Here is a 22,365-nt window from a genome sequence, read left to right as displayed (position 1 = left end):
ACCTTGCAATACTAACGTCCGGTCACGCCCCTTTACGGTTGGACCACAAAAATGTCTGAATCTCGGCCAAATTCACGGCGTGTATACCGACCACAAAAAAAATAAATAAATAAATAAAAATATCCAACTAAATAGTTAAAGTTGTTGTATCGTAAAACTCTATTCCATATATATGTACATGCGCTGTCTATATACTCGTTTAATTTAAGTACTTACCTCAGCTGAATCTTGATAGAGATTACAATTCGGACACAAGTCATCGATGTAACAGTCCACACACCAACCGATCATCGTAATGATGATGGAAAACCAGACGATCATTTCACCTGAAATTTTATTTAATGTCAGATATGCTTGATTTTAAATATATATATCAGTCCATTGGACATAAATATAATGTTAATATTTATTTATATTAATATAATATTTAATATAAATATTAGATATTTTATAATATTATAAATATTTCTATAAGAAAAAAAAATTCTTTGTAAATGGTTTATTATTATTATTATATTATAAATACCTACTATAGCATTAAATTATTATATCATGTCAATTTGTAGTAAACATAATAATTATTTTAGGCAAATAATAATAAATTAATGCAAGAACATATTTAAACATTAATAATATAAGGTATAAAATTATAATTTATTGTGTTACAATGTTTTTTATGAGTGTTTGTAAATATTCTTTTTTTTATGTATTTTTTAAGTGTAGTTATACAAAACATCAAGTGCAGTACTAAAATTCTAACCTTCATAAATTTGCATACGAAGTTTATTTAATTAACTGTAAATTGGTATAGTGAAATTCTAAAAGTTTAATTATAATAATTAATTTCAAAAACATTATTTTTCGTAATGCAAGGTAAAAGTACAATTTATATAATTTATTTCATATTTTTAAAATAATGTTAATTGATATTGTTTTAATTAAACTTATATATTGAACTTAAAACTTCAAAACTACATTCAATATGAGATATTTCAGTCTTCTAACAGAATGTTGTCTATATTAAGATTAACGGTTAATCTTAAAGTCGTTGGAAAATATTATTATAATACAAAGTGGTAATAAATAATGAAATAGTAAATATTGTTTAAGCAAACATATATATAGCAATTGTTCAACTGAATTACAATTTATTATTCCAACAAATCTTTTTCTTATGAATAATATGAATGCTAAATGCTAATTTAAAATTTAAATAAATATAAAAATATAAGTATAATATTTATATTATTATATATTATTTAACGACAATATACAAAATATGAGTGAATATAGTAAGATAAACGAAAGAAAGGTTTTCTTACACTAGTAAATCATGCAAAAATATTTGATACGTTATATGATATTTGATATGCATCAAAATATGGAAAATAAAAGTTTGTTAAAAAAAAAAAAACTTAAGATTGAAACCAACGGAATTACCTGCTGACAGGGAAGTGGGAGATATGATGTATCGGCCGAGTGAGTTAACGAGTAACGACTAAGAGAACTTTACGTGAAATATAATAATTATGAAGAAAATAATAGTTATAAAACTCGACGAACGTTGTTACTACACCTACGCAATGTTCAAATACTTCACATCAATGTCAACGATTTTATGATCGTCAACGTCAAGTAAATATTTCTTGTGGTTGATCTAAGATGGTTGTTATCCTATGTTATATTACATATAATATGTTATAACAAGTTTTTTCATCACATCATCTGATTTTAAAAAATCCAAACAAATATTGTACTATCTCGAGTCACTATATAGTCGTATTATATAGAGTATCTCATTTGACTTGATAGAGACTGTAATAATTGCGATTGATAAATAGTTTTCCCGAATTTGCATTAAGAACGGTGGTTTTTTAATGGATGTGAATCATTTAATTTCAAAAACTAAAATTTGTAAGTATCAATATTTTTTGAAAAGTAAGAGTAAAAATTATCAAAAATATTTCCATGAACTGACATTCAATAATTGTACTGGTTAAAGATAAAAAAAAAAAAAAAAACTGATGCAATTGAAAAAGGTAATCAATTATTGCGTTGATTGATGTTGTTAAACGATAATAAATTGGTATTCACCAATTTTGCCTATCGAAAAATATTAATATATTTTTATACTTGGTGAAAGTAGCGAGACAGTTGACAGTGATGTTAAATTAAATTATCAAAATTTTTTTTTAAATTAATTTTTTCTAATTTTATCAAAAGCATAGATCTTTATGGATATTGAGTTGCATATTCATTTTTATAAATTAACGTTCTTAAACACATAGTATTAATTCATACGTAATTTATTTTTTTAACTTAACTGCATATTAATTTGATCATAATTACCGAATTTTGTTATAAATAATTATAATTTATTATCTCTATTTTTAGTGGTGCAATTATTGATGAAAAATACATTTATTTCGTCATGAATTCAGTGGTGAAAAATATATACCTATAGATACATTTCAGCTGGTTACAGATAATCAATTTACAAGCACTATGGATAATGTTAAGTAAATGAAAATATTATGAAAAAATATTTTTGTCTTTGCAATCAAAAGATTAGGTTACATTATATAGAATCAAATAAGTTGGCGGTGCCAATATAATAATTAACCATGGCACTTAAACGAAAATAAGGTAATGTAATAATAAGGACACTTTTTTTTTTTTGGATAATCAATAAGTGAATATTATTTCTAGTCGATTCAAGTTAAAAGAAACATTGAAAATTTGAAAAAAAATATCCGTGTTTGGCTTTTTCACGAGACACCATTTTTTCGTTATTGCGGTTCGTCTGCATCGCAGAATATTTTGGCAATACTATGATATTATAATATGATATGCGTGAATATGCGGCACATCGTTTTAATCCGTTTTACGGTCGTACAGAGACGGAAATAATTCGGTTTTAATCGGAACCGTCTACGGGAACGGAAGGGGATTTGACAAAAGGGGATGTAGGCCGAGAAGATTGCTTTCCTCGAATTCTGCAGGCCATCCGACGCTTCCGCCACCATCCGTCCGCCAGCTGCGCAGTATATTTATATTGGCGATATTAATCCCGGATATTTTTCTTGTGCTCGAAAACGGCTGTGCTGAATGCGGCGGCGGCAGACCTTTGTGGGGCTGGGGCGTGTTCTCCCAAAGATTCCTCGAGACTGCAGAATACGACAAGTATTCCTGCGGTGCGCGCGCGTCTACGGTGCTATAGTACAATGGGACTTAATAGTAACGGCACCGTGGCGACGAAATCGATCTTCGGTCGCCTCCCGAAAACGATTTATCCGCAAAAAAATCATAACGAAAATAATAAAAACGAATTATCGGCATCGCGATTTTTTTGCCGTTTTTTAATATTTACAATGGGTCGACAGGGTTCACGCCGATCCATCAAAACGGAAGGTGGTGAATTTAATATTTATACGACACCGCGGATGACTAATACTATAATGTAATTATTGATACTCTTTGTTGTGGGCGAGGATTGACCGGGGGAAAAAAAATCCAAATGATATTTTAGTCATCGTACTATATATAGTTTCAATTACCCAATAGTATATCGTAGATTTATAAATATTATAATCGTTTGCATTTCCATTTTTATAAGTATTTAAATTTTAGATAAGATGAGTAAGTAGTACAGGAATATCAAATAAAATGTTTCTATCCATTTTTCCACTCGTCTAAATTTTAAATATTTATAAATTATTAAACTGCTTATACGAAATTTTAATTTTGATAGATCAAAATACTCTAAATAATGTTTTTGAATATGAAATTAAAAATAAATGTTGTCATTCAAACGAGTAAAAACTTAAAATGTAATAATGATCTAATTATTTTAATTTAATAAAACAATTTTTTGTTTTTAATATTAATTTAATGTATATAAAAGAAGTACATTCAAAAATATTCTTTTTTTTAAATGGTGAACGTTTAACGTTAACTGTGTCGCTCCGCATATTGCAAGTATGTAAGTAACTGACCAAAAATTTTCAGACAGTTTTATTTACCTAGGACACTTGTAATTTTAAAATATTGTTATGCTCGATGTGCTATCATACTACGAAGAATTGATATAAATAATAATTTGTACTGAAATTTGCATAAAAACTAATTTTATAAAATGGTGTATTACGTATTATTTTTTAAAATTTGTTTTTATCATATCTAGTACGATAAACTATATTATTATTCACACTGGATATTATTCGATAGTTAATCGGTTTCCCTTTAAATTTGATCGTGTGTATTACACTGTATAGGTAATAATTATTTCGTTCGTGGAAACACACTATGAACGTTTTAAAAGTAAGCACACACATATTATAGAAAAAAATAGCAATATAATACATGTGTATTATAAATATTAATTATATATAATATGTGTATATTTATTACATTTATTCGTTATTAAAATGGTATAAAATAATTAACAAAGAAATTTATGTAAAATAAAACAATCCTAAAGAGGTAGCGCTGCGTTTTATGTGTATAATATGCATGTACACACAATTTATGCAAATTGATCGATTGGACCCGTATTAGGACTGTATAGATTTATAATACTCTTCGGACACTATCAGTAATCATACCATAAACGTCATGTTATATGTAACTGTAGTATTATTTTTATTAATTTATATTAGGCATTACTCCATATGTGGGTGTTTTCAAATGCATATATTTTGTGTTAAAAGGATATAAATATTTTTCTATAGGCTTCCAATAGACTTCAATCAGCAGTGGTGTGAAACTATTTGATAGATTTCATCTCTTATTAAAGTTAAATAAACCTGTTAGTTTACCAAACAATTATCATAGTTGATTTTAAACTTTTATACTAATTGGTGAACAACAAAATAAAGTATGTCACTCTTATCGACCAAAATATATCGTTATATTTTCAGTCAGTACAGCTTTCTTTGAAATTTATAATTAAAACAACTCAACAACTAAATAACTTTTTAAAATTTAACTAAATATAATTGTATCCGAATAATTGTGATTTCTATGAAAAAAACAATTACACATAGCTAAAAATGTATAAAAATAAAATGTTATAACATAATATTAAAATATACTATAATAGTTTACTATTTTGATAGACTTCAATATAATCTTTATTTTTATGTTTTTTTTTTATTTTTGTTATGGTGTGGGGGTTTTGGGATTGGAGGGTAAAGATAAACGGAGTTATTTCGTATAAGTAATTATGTTGACAGTCAATCAGTTTGAGTGTGTCCTAAATATACTTTTAAAGAGAAAAACCAAAATATTTTATCATATAATTTTCATTTTACCCAATTTATATCATGTTAAGGAAAACCAATTATACATTATTGTGGTAATCAAAAAAACTAATTCTTGTAAGAAACTGCAACGATAAAAACTTATTATGAAAGTGTTTTTATATATATTTTTTAATTAAGTTTCTCGTGATACACATTATTTTTAATTTAAAATTTAAATAATTATATACTGTTAGAACTTATTGAAAATTATAAGTTTTCAAAAGCTAGTACAAAATTAGGCGTCACTACTCATTAGCCATGCGTTGGGAGTACGTGTGCTGTTATTTTATATTTGAATCGGAAAAATATAATTTACTCCAAAAAAGTGAATGCAATGTATAAAAATTATGGACTATTTATAAGTAATTTAATCGATATTAATAATTAATAAGGCTTGAAACTGAAGAGGATTTTTATTGTAGATCAAAAACAATTATTATGCAAAAAATATTATGTAAAATTATTGTGGCTTTTGATACAAATATTATTAGCGTTATAAAAATAAACAAACATTTTTATAGAAAACGTAAGAAAATTCAATCAGCTAATTTTAATTAGAACTCTTTAGCTTTAGACGATATAAAACAGGTGTCAAAAGAAGATAATCGCTTTTTATTATTTAATGACATACAGTAAACATATGGTTGTTTTTTATTGTTAAACAATTTTTGAATTATTATTGGAAATAGATTCCAATACATAATGGTAATACTACGTTTAAATTTTGTTCCCAATTTTTTATCCAAATATTTACCATTCATTTAAATTAAAAACAGTTTTTAAACTCATTTTCTGTAAAATAAATATATTTTTTTTAATGTACTGATTATTCAAGGTACAAGTACACACGTTTTGGCTGAAAAGTAGGACGCACAAAATAAAATATACAGTAAGAGCAATGCAATATGTTCAATGATTAACGTATACTATATTATATTATATTATTTTACTCTTATATAGTAATATAGTATCACAATTTACTAATTTACAATACGGAAATCCTTTATTTATTTTTTTTTTAATTTTGTACTGATAAAAATGCGTACCTTTTCTGCTCACGCCATATAATACTTAAAACCGACTTCCCTACATTATACCGGAATTCTAATGAAATCAGCTACCCGATTTACGGAATTCAGACAATAAACGCACACACACCAAATACTGTTGTAAGTAAATATAATAACAAACACATTTGGGTTGATCTTTTATTACCTGCTATCGTTATAGTTACAGTATTTTTCTAAAGGTTTATATATTAAATTAAAATGTTTTTCACATAAATTGATATCATAACTGTTTTAAAGTTTTATATTTTTTAAAAACAAATAATATTTGTATTTATTTTCATATTAAAAATAGAATATCATTTTCAGAATTTCATTATACAAATTTTTCTTTTTTCTCCATTGTTCATTGAAACGATCTCAAGGTCAATGCTTATCACAAATGGGTAGTAGAGACATAATATGGCCTATTTATCTATGTGTATATCCTATACATATGATTCTACCCCCCTTCTCCAAAATACTACGTGTGCGGTCTTCACTCGCAGTGGAGTGGGACCTAGTTGGAAACCAGATCGAACGACAGCATCGGAAATTTTTTGCAGTTTGTTATGAATCGAACCTGTGTGAGTCACAGTCAACCGCGTGCTCATTGTGCTACTCCGGCTCCCAATATAATATAAATTAATAATAACAATTTTGCATGATCGTTAGATGTATTTTATACAAATTTAATAATGTTTATCACTCTTAATGGTATAATTTTAATTAAAATATTGTGTTGCAATGACTTCAAATTATGTAAAAAAAAAGAAAGAAAAACCCATTTTCAAGAACACAGATTTATCTAGAAAATAACTATGCCCCTAACGAAATAAAAGAACCGCCTTATGTAATTATAGATTTTCGTACTTAATTACGAAAATCTAATGTTTCGCTTTTGTTACACAGAAAGAGCGAAATGCTATAGCAAATACTACATTTAGACTTGTTCGCCATGATGGAGTACGTGAATAGATCAGTCATGAGAATCATCTTATTACTTATTAGTATCATTGTTCGGGTCGTCTATCGCATATAATACACGCGAGCTGCTAATCTCATGTACGTACAATATACTCGTTCATACTCTTCTGTTCTCCAGTATGATCCGTGGAAAATGTTTTGTTTGGTCTTTCCGTTTGTATGATTTCAATTTGCGACGATGATAGCATATGATGAAATATCTGAGCTGCGATTATTTATCCACCGTAGTCATATAGTATAATGATATTATGTTCATTTAATTTTACGCGTTTTCAACGTCAAATGTACACAGTGTGTTATATATAACGAGTTATCACGGTGTACATTATATAGCATTATGATATCTGTACAATTTTCGTTTCCGATGTGAAGCTTTTCAGCTGTGAGTATATTATGATATTGTTTACTCGTATAATAAATTAGTACTGTGAATACTAGAAATGTTCGTAACTATTTTTACTTCGATTGAAAATAAAAAACAGATAAATGATATGTAAATACTTGTGTAAATGGTATTAAGTACCTAATTAAACTTTAAATGTTTTTTATTTTTTATGTTAAATCAATTTGCATATAAAATGTATCTAATATTATTATAATTATAAAATATCGATTTTTGACTATAGTAATTTTTATTAGTCTTATACGTCGTATTTATTAATTTTATAACGATTGGTGAATATTTTTTTGTTAAATTCTAATTTTTAAATAAATGAATAATTTGCTATAAATTATTAAATAACCACCATATTTTGGATTTTATATAATTTATTGTTCGAATCGTGTTTTTGATTTAGCTATTACAAATGTTTTGTTAGTTTATACATTGAAAATAGTATTTATATATATATATATAATTTGATATAATATAAATTATTTATTACTTATATTTTAGGGTATATTGAAGTTGATAATATAATATTCGGGTCAATACACGAATACACGATGTCAATGAAATGTGATAAAAATTCCACTAGCTATATAACTGTTATACATAATATAGCAACTGTGGTATTATTGATTATTGAATAATAATAATATTATTATTATAGTGTACAATTGTCAATTATTGATAAGAATATTTAAATGTTGAAATGCACTATACTATAGTAACTATAATAATATTAATGTACAGTATTTAATAAATCGAAGCAGCTCGGTATGGTTAGGTCATGGTGGCATTATTATAATTGATATTATAATAGTTTTTTTTAGCATATTATATGCATTGTATACACTGAAATTATATGTGTATTCTTTATAATATATAGTATTAAGAAAATCTTTAGATTATATTTAAAACCCATACAACTATTACATCTTAATACTTTATTGAAAAAGTATTTTATGATGAACAATGTTCGTATTTGTTTTTATATAATATGTTCATTGAACACATTTAACAATAAATATTAAAAATTAATTTACAAAATGTTTGAATATTCAAAAGTTTATAACCTAGTATAATATACTAATTATATATTAAAAGTGATAAATGAGCGATAATAATATATTTTGTTTATTTACATGAATCGCATACAGTTTTAGATTTTAAACAAAATAAGGGATCACACATGATGAGTATTAAACCATGTTCAAAATAATTTCCAGCAATCAACAATATTAAAAACTATATTTCGTCATTGGTAGAATGAATAATAAATAATCAAATTACCGATTGTCATTCAAATTTTTGTATGCACGATTTTATATTATTGCGTAATATTTTAATATATTATTATTAAATAAATGTTTTAAAAAAAATTCGTTTAAATAATATATGATCAATATTTTGTATATTATGATATGAAAATACTTTTATCGGTATAATGGTAAAAAACATTTAATATTTACTTTTTACAATTAGTATACATTTATTCACAAAAACGTAAAATGAAATGTACATATAATACAACTACCTTCAATTATTATGATTGATCGATATCACTATGGAGTCCAATTATTATGCATTTAAAATGGAACCCACTCTCTTTGTATTATTATTATTATTATGATTATTATATTGAAAAATTTGTTCTTGAGTACCGACCTAGTACCTACACATAAACAATTTTGTTTGATGTTACGGATTTTGGAATCAAATATTATTATAAAATGTACTATACCCTATATGGTTTATTTAATTAGATGTTTGAGCTCTTTTAAGTGTTGCTTTACAAAAAAAATACAAACAAAACTAACAAATTTGCTTTAATAACTCAAGTGCAATTCTAGAGATCACACGAACGGTACACTGATATTACTGTTTTCACGCGATAAAAAAACCCTATCTCACTGTTCAATGTTCAGTCATTTGAAAATTATACGTACCCAAAGGTTTTAGATGGGCGTATCGAATACGTATTTTCGTGAAAGAATAAATCACCGTAGTAAATTTAATTACCAATAAATTTATAATTATATACTTATGAACACATTTTTAATTTATGAGGTTATTACAAGGTAAAAATAAAAAATGTACTATTTCATACCAAATAATATTAAATTACTAAGAACAAACGTTTTTAAACTCACGATATTATTGAAATTAATTGTTATTATGTTTTATGATCCAATAGTGAGAAAAAGTATAAACATGAATTACATTTTTTATATTTTTCCAGTCAATTTTTACATATGTCTTTTGTGACTTGGGTTGGTCAGTACGATTATTGACGTTTTAGCTAATTTAGTTATTGACTTTGAAATGTTGACTCGGCCAGTTTGTAATAATTCGGCAGTGAATGTATAGTAAAGTACGTATTATAATTATATATATTATATGTATTTTATTATTTTTATTGCTGCCGTTATTGTTATTGTTATCATTATTATTATTATTATTATTATTATTATTATTCATTCTGTGTATTATTTTCACGATGCTTTGTCCTTGGCCGGAACGAAATGACATCATAATTGCGTTTTGAATAATTACTCATACAGACACACTCGGAACTTGTATTTTCTAATCATAGAAATTAAAATGAACTTTTCGTTGTGTAATATTCGCCATCGTTATTACATCCCTCGTATTAGCAAGAAAATAGAAAAAGATTTTGGATTCGTTTTCAAGGAATTTGATTATAATTTATTCACATATTATTGTATAATACCTATGTGTATAGCGTTTCCATACGAGTCTTAGCAGCCACGCTAATACTTTAGAACTTTGTCGATAATATGTGAATATATTATAATATTTGTGAATAATAATATGTGAACGATTATAAATCGGTCTGAAGTAAATTTGTCTGATACCTCTGATGTTGTAATGGAGATTTGGCAATAGTCAAAGACGAAGACAAAGACGAAACATCCGATAAATTGATTTAATCAAAAATAGTTTTAAAACCGAAAGTACATTATAATAATATATACTATATAGGTAATCTGTATTCATAATTTAATTTACAACGCTCTGCTGGTTCGTTTTAAATGAAGTAAAGATTTTAATTAATTTGACTCGTTTTTATTAAACCAGAATCGATGGCCCCCGGATTTTTTCTGATTGTTTTTAACAATTCGTTAATTATTTAATCGAGGTGTTTGCCAGATTTAATTAAATCGCGAAAGATATACACAATGTTTAATATAAAAGCATCGAGTCACTGTTATTGTTCTGATGATTAAAAAATCTGCGACTTGGGTTAGTCACTGTTCATTTTTCGTTACTGTAAGATAGTGTTTTTGTTCGTTCACGAATATCACAAACTATGAATATAAATCTACAAATTTCCAAGGAGGCATTATAAAAATTATATACGTATATACGTTATGAAAAAGAAAAAAACAACATACCAACGATTGATTTCATTCTATATCTATAATCGAGACATAGACGTGAAATACCTTGTAAATAGAATAATGTATTATGTAATATTATAGGTAGGTACTAATCATCAATAAGTATGTCGTGTAATCATTATATATTTATTATACAGAGTGGATTTTCTTGACTTAAAATACACTTTACCTCGGAGATATAAGGATAAATTTAAATAATTTGAAGTTACTAATAAGTAATAACTAATGTTTTTTAAAAAAAAAAGTATTGTACTCCTTACTATTTATAATTATTATTAATTTTTACTGTTTTAAAAGCATATATTTTTAATTCATTAATTGTTCTTAAGTAGAACATTTTTTTTAAAAATTGTATAAATTTAATACATAAAAAATAAAAATAAAATTTTGAACGAGCAATTTATTTTTTAAGTATAGTAAATATTAATAGATATTCAGCAATTCTTTTAGTACTTCTAACTTATAATGCATCAAAAATTCAAAAAATATTGCAGGGCGAGGGTATGTATTAATGGTTTTATTGATCTAAAAAGAAGTTTACACCTGTAAAACTCCTGAAGTAGCTACCTATCTAATGCATGATAAAAAATATAATTAATAAACTCTTTTCATACACTTAAAAATTAATATAAATATCATTTTTTTTTTTATAACCCCCTCTATAAATAAATCCTGCAAAAGGGTCTGGTTATATTACTTATGTCTTACATAAAAATATGTATATTAATTTTACATATTTTAATTTTTTGTCATTTTTTGTTCAAGTAAAAAAGTTTTAGAAATATATGAGTGTACTTACTGATAACGTTAACCTTCAACATTGTAACAGTGGTGATGTTAATGGTAAATGTACAACCTCCCTCTCCTCTGGGAAATTATATGTTTTCCAACGTATATTTACTCCCCCCATCGACAAAATGCTAAATATGCCACTGTTTTAAAATAATACATTTTAAATGCATAATAATATATTAAATCAGAATTTTTTAATTTGATAGTAACTATTGTAATATTCGTTCATTGCTTTTTTTTTTTTAGTAAATTTCAAATAATATTTGATCATATATGGAACGACAGATTCGCTAGTGAAAATCGTTCATTGGGGATTGATTTCGGAAGTTTTAAATAATTTTTTTTGTACAGTTTTTTTTGTTTCTATCTAAACTGACTTTTTTCTATTTATAGTTAGACCTACTTCAATATCTCAGTTAATTATTAATAGTTATGTAGTTTTAATTTGCTCAATATTTCTCTATTTATATTTACATATTATTAGACTTATTATTATCGTTATATTATATCATAATATTACGTGATTAATTCAAATCATTCAGTAAAATTTTTATACATATTTATTGCATTGAAATGCATATTATATTTATACATGTATATTGTATGTAAAATAATCATAGTACTACGCTTAATGCTATTTTTAGAATGAATTAATACAAGAAAACTAATTATTTCAAAATTAATTTGAATTAAATTTGTTTAAAATTTATTTTAATATACAAATTAGTTTTAACAATTATTTTAATATCAATACGTTGATTTTTTTTGTTTAAATCTATTTTTTATTGCACCGTACAATAAAGATTGTTCTTTTTACATTTCAAAGCCTATAGACTTAATAAATGGCACGGAATATTGATTTTCACTTTTCACGCATAAGCATAATAATAGTCTATATTATATCTTCTTCGAGTTATTATCAATATCCTCCGTACACAAAATACAAAACCACTAATACTAATATTTACGCGGACGTTCAGTTATTATTATTTTATGTACCTTGATTTAATTGTTTCTAAATAGGATGTATTGAACACGGGAATAAAAATTATCATGGTCAGTCGATCCTACGGGAGTGGTGCTTATCGAGAAACCGATTCGGATTTGTGATCGTCGTGTCTCGACGATATACCGTATTTGTACGAGCACACGCCACATAATATACTATATTAAATGTATAACAGAGCAGTGCCAAGAGATAGATATCACGAGCCGGCGGTGGCGTATTATTGTCATAAATCTAAATCCTATTAAAACACACAATCTGGACTTATAAATCCCACAGGTATATAATATACACCAGGAGGTTATACTATAGCTACTATTAAAGGTATTATAATATACGTGCACGGTGGGCCGTCCGGCAATCCACGTGTGGGTGGTGCGGTGCAGTGTCCCGGATCACAATATAATATTTCAAAGGTCGAAAGGGTATTTAACTTTTGACACAGCGAAATTACCGATAAATTATTCATTAATCCTGATGTACAATGGTAGTAACGACAACAACCTGATCGTATACCACACGGCACTATTGTATTATTATATTATGTGTTGGTACCTACTATAATTATAATCGACCACGTAATTATTATTTTTAACCATGGTTGTTGCTCACGTTTTCACACCTCGGGTCTTTTAATTTTGGTTGAACGATTAAGTTCGACATCAATTTATCGGGATGAGTAAATAATAATAATAAAAATAAAACAAATAACACCTCACAAGGTTTAAAGCACGCTCAACACTCATGTCGATACTACCCCGATTCCAGAGATTTAGACTGTGACCAATTGATACTAAGCAGCGAATGCTCTCTTACTCTTGATATAAAAATTAAAAAAATTAAATACCATCATAACAAATTGTCAATAATTATGGATAGAAACGCAATACCCATTAACAAGAAATTTCATACTGGAATTATTTATTATTTGTTTATTTTAAATAACAAATACGTTATAAAAATACACGAATGTGACACACGCCTTTATTTGTTTTTATATCATATATTTCAAATAGGTATGTCATTAGCTTTTTATAATATTGCAAAATATCAAACTAATTTTTGATACAGTAATTATAGCTATAACCTGATATATGAGAATTTTAACACTGTATCATAGTCCCGTTTGTATTTTAACAAACACGTATGTGTTTCTGACATGTGTACAAACATAAATAAGTTGTCGCAGACAAACCGAAAAATCTCGTCTTAAGGTTTCCAACTACGTTTTTTGAACGATTCATTTAACGTGGTTTATTGCGCACAATGTTCCTCATTCGGTGATTATACTGCACTACAATTGTATATGTTTAGTGCGTCAAATGTCTTATTCTCAATTTTTTTCATTCCGTACCATATAATACTATCGTTTTTCAGAGACAATCGCGTACTGGGAAACGATCGTTTCAAATGATTTGAAATCGAATTTCAGTTTATTGTTTTAAATGTTTATACTAAATTATACTAAACAACAACGGCAACTTTCATGAACAACATTTTACTATTTCCAAAGCTGTTATATAAAAATATCGTTGGTGATAATTGTTGATGGTCACTATTTTGTCAGAGGTCCCTCATTAGTTACAATTGCTTTAGTGCAATTTTACATAATTCAGACTGGCTGATATATAATTATTTAATTTACTAATGCCTTCCGCGTTTGTTTTTACTGAGTAGAGTTATTGTAACAAATTATAATTAGACAAGTTTATACATAGATTCAAAAGCATTTTAAATTACCTATATTGAACACCATATTTATATATTTTATACACGACATACAACTTAATATTATTTAACTAATTACTATTTTTAAGATTTCAATTTCATATTTTGTTATATTTATTGTTTTATAAAATTTGTAATATTTTTAATTTTTTATATATTTATATTTCGTGTTATTTTACTATTATTTTTTTTGAAATGTTTAATTAATTTCTCGATCATTTAAAATAAAACATAGACATATTATAATAATCCCCATCGAGATTCGAGATGATGAGTTACAATATTACTAAAAATAAATATAAGTACTTAATAATAAATAATACTTAAAATGTTTTTGATTATTAAAGAAGATTTTATTTTTTATTTTAGGGAATATTATGTAATTTTATTGTTTTATACCTCAATAAGGGTTTTATTTAAAAGAAATTATAATGTCCGATGATGTAGATAAATACGATAACGAGAAACGAGGAGCTAGAACTTTACTTATCGGCACCATTTGCAAGATATTAAAGCACATTTTTCAAACTACAGTCGTGCCCTTTCATAAACGTTGACACCATCTTATGTTGTCATTGATTTTTTTTCTCTACGTCAAGTTCTCCCGCACATATAACACCTAATATTTCCAAGCTGTCAAATTAAATGTCGGCCTCGTTAATACGAGTGATATTGATGATGTACACGAGTCCGTACGAAAACAATGAATTATTATGTAGAACCACAATTGCCTCTTTACCCACCACTGATATTGAAGTTTTTCCAAGTACATTTATTTGGGGTAGGTATACTTTGTACGAACGAGTAATATTTATCATTATACCGGGAAATAGCGTTGCCTAACACGGTACTAATTCCAATTTGACACACATACGAAGTTTACATATTAATATTCATTTCTGTTCTTCTCTTCATTATAACAACTTAAATTTACATTCATACCGATATTTTACAACGAGTATCAGAATGTTTTACATAAATATTATATAGTTAATACGACTACTGTCTATTTAGCTATTAATAACTATAATGAATGTTGTTATTTAACGCAATATACTATTTAGTCTACGTATATAAAATGAAAATAAAACAGTAACAATGACATCGTTTTACAATATTTTGGGCATTGAAAATTAATAAAATTATGTTTAAATGGTAATTGTGTATTTGTGTAAATTCAATAAAGGTCAACATTATGAATTATTGTTAAGTCAAATGTTGTGACGAAGCGACATTTAAGCATTTAATTCACCATGGTGGACACTTTATATAATCAAATAATATGCATGTATGTATGTACATAAATCATACTTTGAATAAATGACCGTTCGCTTGTTTCGGATTCGTCATTCTAGCTTAGGTAAAGCTTACTTGTTGACCTTAATCTATTTTGTATTCCACGAGGAAAGTTTGAGTTAAGGTAAAGGATAAGCCATGAGATTGTTTTACCTGTAGACTTTATTTTATTTTACTTTTCTTTATTTGGAAAAAAATATATTTCATTAAGCCAAAGGCATTGTGATAATTTCGAATTAAAATTAAATTAAATTAAAGGCATTTAATATGAAAAAAAGAACAATACGCGCATTCGACTACAATATGCAATTATGAAGCATTTTATAATTTATAATTATTATCTTTTTTTTTCATAAATACTTTATCGATTTTCTTTAAATACGTGGTCAAATAAACCATAAAAATGGATTAATCCAGATGTATTTTTATTAAATCACAATTTTATTGTGATAATTATACAAACGTTGTTCTTTCAAAAAATGTAATTTGTTTAAAAATTACGCATATATTTAATTGTTAGTGAATAATATAATTATTGTTTGAACTATTTTTTGGAATTGAAACTGAATTAATTAAAATATTTTAACGGCTGAAAATAAATTATTATGCACATATATTAATAATTAAATGTCATAATTGTATAATTTTTTTTTTTTTGTCAAATATGTATTGAACTTTTTTATTTTAATTGATATTTATATATTATGCAGTTTTGTTTATAAAATATGACTATATGGTAATTTATATAATAGTATTTATAAATGATTTTTGTGTATATCTCAACTTAAATAGTTTAAAAATCGTTAGTTAACTGTTTTATTGTTATTATTTTGACTTGAAATTGTTATTATTTTTAATCATTGTTATTTAAATTTTATTTAATAAAATATTTCGTCTTGAATTTGAATTATGCGATTTGAAATAATACATTTTTAATACATTTTATTATACATTTAAGATCTTATTTAAAGCAATATTCAATCAATTTTTAAAAAAAGTCCACCATATCTGTTATTTTTTTTGTTCAATTTTATTTATTAATTTAAAATATTAAGTTAATAATTATTTTTATAAGAAATTACTAAAGGTAATTAATGAGAAATTTAAACTATTTTTGGTTTTTCATCAATATTGTTAATATTAGACAATAAATTGTTTACGGATGATCTTGTTTTTATTTAAATCGTTATACTGCATAAAGGTATTATACTTATTACATATTAATATATTATTATAATTATTATAATCTGATACACTGATACATTGATGTTATGTTAGTTTGTACTATTAACGTAATTCATACACATTACACTAAACAATTGCTAAATAATATGTTAAAAATAGGAGTAGAGCCCAAAAACAAAGTTATACTAAAATTAAACTAACTTATTTTAAATGTTCAAACGTATAAAACTTCAAAATGAAATTAAAAATAGAAAAATGTAAATAATCTATAACATTTAGAAAATATTTTATATAAATAATGCCAATACGTATTTTAAAAATGTACACATATAATTATACATAAAAACAGTTAAATCATTGGGGTTGATTTTTAAAAAAATGGTTAGTTATTTATTAATATAATGTAAATAATTATTAAGATTAAACTGCAGGGTATCTTATCAATAGTTGGTTTCTTAATTATAGTAAAAAGTTGTTTTCAAACTTGTAATATTTAATGGTGAAATAAAGATAATGGAAGGAAAAACTTAAAATTAAATCGTTTGTCAATTAAAAATGTGTAAGTGCTTGTGTTTTTATAAAATTAAATATTATTTAGATTTCATAAAAGTTTAAAATCTAAATATGTTTATCATTTTTATAGCCATACAGGTTTAAATGCAACTTATTTTTAGTATAAGTATTATAGTTACTATAATTTATAATTTCACATAAATAACAGTAATTGTAATTTTTTTTTATCGGATACATAATGTATTCAAATATATATATATATGTTTTTTTTTTTGCTTATACAACACGCCTTTCATTTATGTACCACAAAATATAAGTCATCTTGAAGTTCACATTTGACAGTATCCACTGCCCGTATTATTTATTTTCAAAAATATCACAACAGAAACCTTAACGTATGTACCTAAATACGAAAAAATCGAATGCCATCATTCGTAATAATCCACTTTCCGAGTCAATGAACGTGTAACGGACATAAAAACAGAATGACTCTTTTAACGTAAGTTCTAAAGAATTTGGTTTTTTATGGTAGAAGAGTTAATGGGTGGGCGTATAAGAACATTTTCAGAATTATTATAAAAAAAGTCATAATCGTGATGTGTCCCTGTATAACATACCTAGACATTAATCTACTTCGATCGTTTTTCTTTCCCTTTTGTTTATTTTCATCTTTAAACAATTTCTAATGACTTAAATTTGTAAAATGTTCAAAAATTTAGATACGATAATTTTAAACTAAAACAGGAGAAGATTAAAAACATTTTAATACTTGTAATTTACTTGGTTAGTAAACACAATTTAAACAGCTCAAAATTGACAGCCATGGCTCTATAATATTGTTTACCTATCATTTGTTTGTTAACTTTATAGAAAGCCCATTGAAACTATTAAACGATTTTCTATTTACAATATCAAGTTTAGTTTATTAAATTGTCAATATTTATTTACAATTTCATAAAGTTGTAAACATTGTACATCCATCATATTATACATCATTATTGGTAGCATAGATAAACTCTCACACAGTAACATTTGCATATAATATGCGCAGTGTTAACCATTGTAATATTATTTTACCAAATGGTATTGTAATTTTACGTTCTTTGGACATTACACTGTTATGTATTAATGATACATCTAGATGGATAATGGAAATTTTGTTGTCACTTTTTATGGTGGTGGGGGGGAGTCAAAAAAAAAATTGGTTCAATAATTTAATTAATCAAATTCAAGTGTTTATGTTGACCATTTGAATTTAAAACAACAATATTATTTAAATTTTTCATAAAATATAAATGTATTATAAATGTAATAACTTATTTATATTTTTAAATTTATTTAAGTCTATAAAATACAATACTGTTAATTAAATCTTAAAAACTAGTTAAAGCCAATTCACATTTTATTAGAATATTGTATTATAGTAATAAACCATACTGTTCAGTATGGATTAAACATAACAGTATTATTATACTCGTATGTTACCAATAAAAACATTAAATAATTGTTTACAATGTATAAAATCTTAAATTATTACATCGTATTTATTTTATATGATTTTGGTATTTTAAAGATTAATATTCATGCACATGAATGTATAATATTTGTTTCATATTGTGCGAAATTTAACTAATTAAGTAAATTAATATTTGTAGAAATATGCAGTGCTCTAAAAGCTATTTGTATTAATTGGAAAACGACAAAACGACAATCCGATTGTAAACATAAAATGATTTAAATTGTTTTATTCGTCAGCCCTTATTAATAAGTCATAATGTTTTACTATCTAACCAAACTAACATAATATCCATTGAATTTACATAAAAGTTCTCGAAACATAGAGTTTAAAATAAGGCAACAACTTCTCTGTTGTACAGCCAGTATATGTATCAAGTGCACATCGTCATTGAATTAATTATTCTTATTTATGTATTAATGAAAATAATGATAAATCATTGTATTCAAAAAATGGTTCTGAGCGATGATGGTCTATGAGTCTATATTACTAGGACACTAAGTAATTTTATGATATATATTTATTAAATATTACTATTATAGCTGGTAACAGATATCAAAGTGTTTTACGCTTTTTTTTATGTTTTAATGGTTTTAAATTATTTGTAATACAAAATATCAACTGTATTGTTCTATTTTATGAAGTGTCCAATCATAAAGAACAAATAAAATACACTGTTTAAGCTCATCACGGTTTATAATTGCCATACTTTAAATAGTTGACAGTACATATTTTGATTGATAAAATATGTAACCATCAACAGAAGTAAGTATAAGATAATCTCGTGACTTATAATATTAGTCATTAAAATATACAATATATATTGAAATATTAAAAAGTTTAAAATTCCAAAGAAAATATTTCAGATTTTGCATTTGTTTAGATCCAGGTATATTTTCGTTTCTCAAAGCGATAACAAGTCATCATTTTTTTCACGCCATTAAATCTAGCCTTTTAGATACAGGATAGGATCGAATGGTCACTGGTCATAATATTAATATGTACAGTTTCATCGGTCCAAATACAGTATGTAACCCACATTTCCGACCTCGTTTGCTCTACAAATCCACACCATTCGATGAAATGTAGGTATATATCTAATAATAAATAATAATACAATAATACATGTGTCGTCAGTGGTGTTGGTGATAGACGGCAGCGGTTGTTTAGCGGTTACTAGGTGTCCGACACTGACGACGTAGTGGATGTTAGTGGTATTTATATTCGAGTATATAGTTGTATAGCTGTGTTTTATTCGTAGTAGTCGTAATAGTACCACAGTAACAGTGATTTAACGCCAAAGTGAGGGGGGTGGCTGTGGCGGTAAAAGCGCAAAGGACGCGGGGTCGACGTCACCACCGCGCCGCCAGAGCGGTCGGGCACTATGAGCTCGCCGGATTAAATATAATAAATTATAAATGCGTTCCGAGAAAATTTAAACTGGAAATTCCGTCACAATAGACCACGGACGACACGACTGCCTCAAATCCGGTTCCTGCAACGGATGTCTAATTTAGTACTATTATATGCGCGTGCTTATCGTTCGTGTGCTTATGTAAGTATATTGTATAGTGCAACAGTACCTCAATAATCTTTACACAATAATATACTCTAACTGTGTAGTGTGAACACGATTCGGGTACTCCGAAGTTCGAATAGAACATTCGACCGAATTCGAGTCAAACAATCGGTTAACATTTAATTCGTGTTTAATTTTAATGCTCAATTTTATAGTGTACAGCGAGTTTCTATAATAATGCAATCAATGTTTAGAATAATAGAATCCGCTATTTATTACTAGGTTCATTACAATAAAAAAAAAAAAACCAACACAAATCAAATTCATAATATAATATTTTTAAGAATAAACGTACATTCTTATTAAAATAATAATGTGTACTGAACGATAGAATATATTTAATGAATTGCCAATAGGTATATAGAATAAATCAGTGTATTATAATGTACTAAAAATAGATTTATAATATAGTTAAATATAATCTTAAAATAAATAAAAAATGCCATTAATATAATATACCTATAAAAGTTTTAAGTTTCCACAAATGTTTTTAGCTTAAAATAAAATAATTAAAATCGTTATTTATCGTCTAAATGAGTAATTTCGTGCAAATTTAAATTTAAAATGTGCATAAAAATTAATCACCTTTATATATTTTTTAGATTTAATGGTTTCTGCAGTATAATGTAACTTATAAGTAATTAGTTTTTCATAAATTAAATATTTTTTAACAAAAAAAAGTTTTATGCATTTATAGCTACAAAATAGTTAATTATGCTTTTGTTGAATTTTGTAAATATTTGAACTTAAAATGCATACAAAAAATTTTTATTTTTGTCTATCTATTTTAATAATTGTATAGGTACAGATATAATAATATATTTTGTGATATCTAGTATTAAAAATTCAAGAATTTTGACGCAGTAAATAATAATCGTATTTATGGTTAGGTAATAACTTAATATATGGTTATTTGTTTTTCAATCACTCCATAAAACAAAAATTGTTTTGATAGAAATAGTTATTATATGGATCTATTGTTGGAAAATTTGAAATTAAGATGCTCATAAAAATTATTTTAGCATTCTGGTAAATTTTTTGTTTTTTACTTCAGATTTTGGTTGAAAAACTTATAAATAATCTTGTATTCAATTTTCAAATCTTAGGTATAAACAGACATTTTTTATGTATTTCTAACAATAAAATAACTTGTACTTTTAAAATTCTAAATTTATATGTTTATAAAAAAATATTGTGACTATACATATTCGATATTTTTGAATTTTGAAATAAACTATCTAAACCTTGAACACAATTTTCAATCAGTTTTATTCATACAATTTTTTTTTTTTTTTGATAATTATAAATATAAAAAAAATAATAAATATAAATAATATAATTTATAAGCATATAAAAATCTATAATTTGAAAACTATATCATGTATAGAAAATTATTATATAAAAATATAATGTAATATATATTATAGTAGGTATATAAATACTTGGTTATCGTATAGGCACTTTAACACTTACACAAAAAAAAAAAAACATTTACATCATTGTAAAACTGATATTATTTATCGTTCTGCTCAGAATCTAAAATTGAATTCAAAATTGATAGAACCATACCAAAAATTCACACGTGACGGTTTTTAATTTTTTGTATC

General features: G+C 25.5%; 1 protein-coding gene across 3 annotated transcripts in view; it reads right to left on the bottom strand.

The window, feature by feature from the left end:
* LOC114131105 (CCN family member 5) overlaps nucleotides 1-22,365 on the bottom strand; it is a 261,031-nt gene that overhangs the window by 93,160 nt on the left and 145,506 nt on the right. For all 3 annotated transcript variants that reach the window (XM_050202302.1, XM_027996246.2, XM_050202301.1), the window contains one exon: nucleotides 217-326. In XM_050202302.1, the coding sequence (XP_050058259.1) occupies nucleotides 217-326 (110 nt within the window). The remainder of the gene's footprint in view (nucleotides 1-216; nucleotides 327-22,365) is intronic.

The sequence above is a fragment of the Aphis gossypii genome, chromosome 2 (assembly GCF_020184175.1).
Source record: "Aphis gossypii isolate Hap1 chromosome 2, ASM2018417v2, whole genome shotgun sequence".
Lineage (NCBI taxonomy): Eukaryota > Metazoa > Arthropoda > Insecta > Hemiptera > Aphididae > Aphis > Aphis gossypii.
Note: the sequence above shows the minus strand (reverse complement) of the source record. Positions and strands in the feature narration are given on the sequence as shown.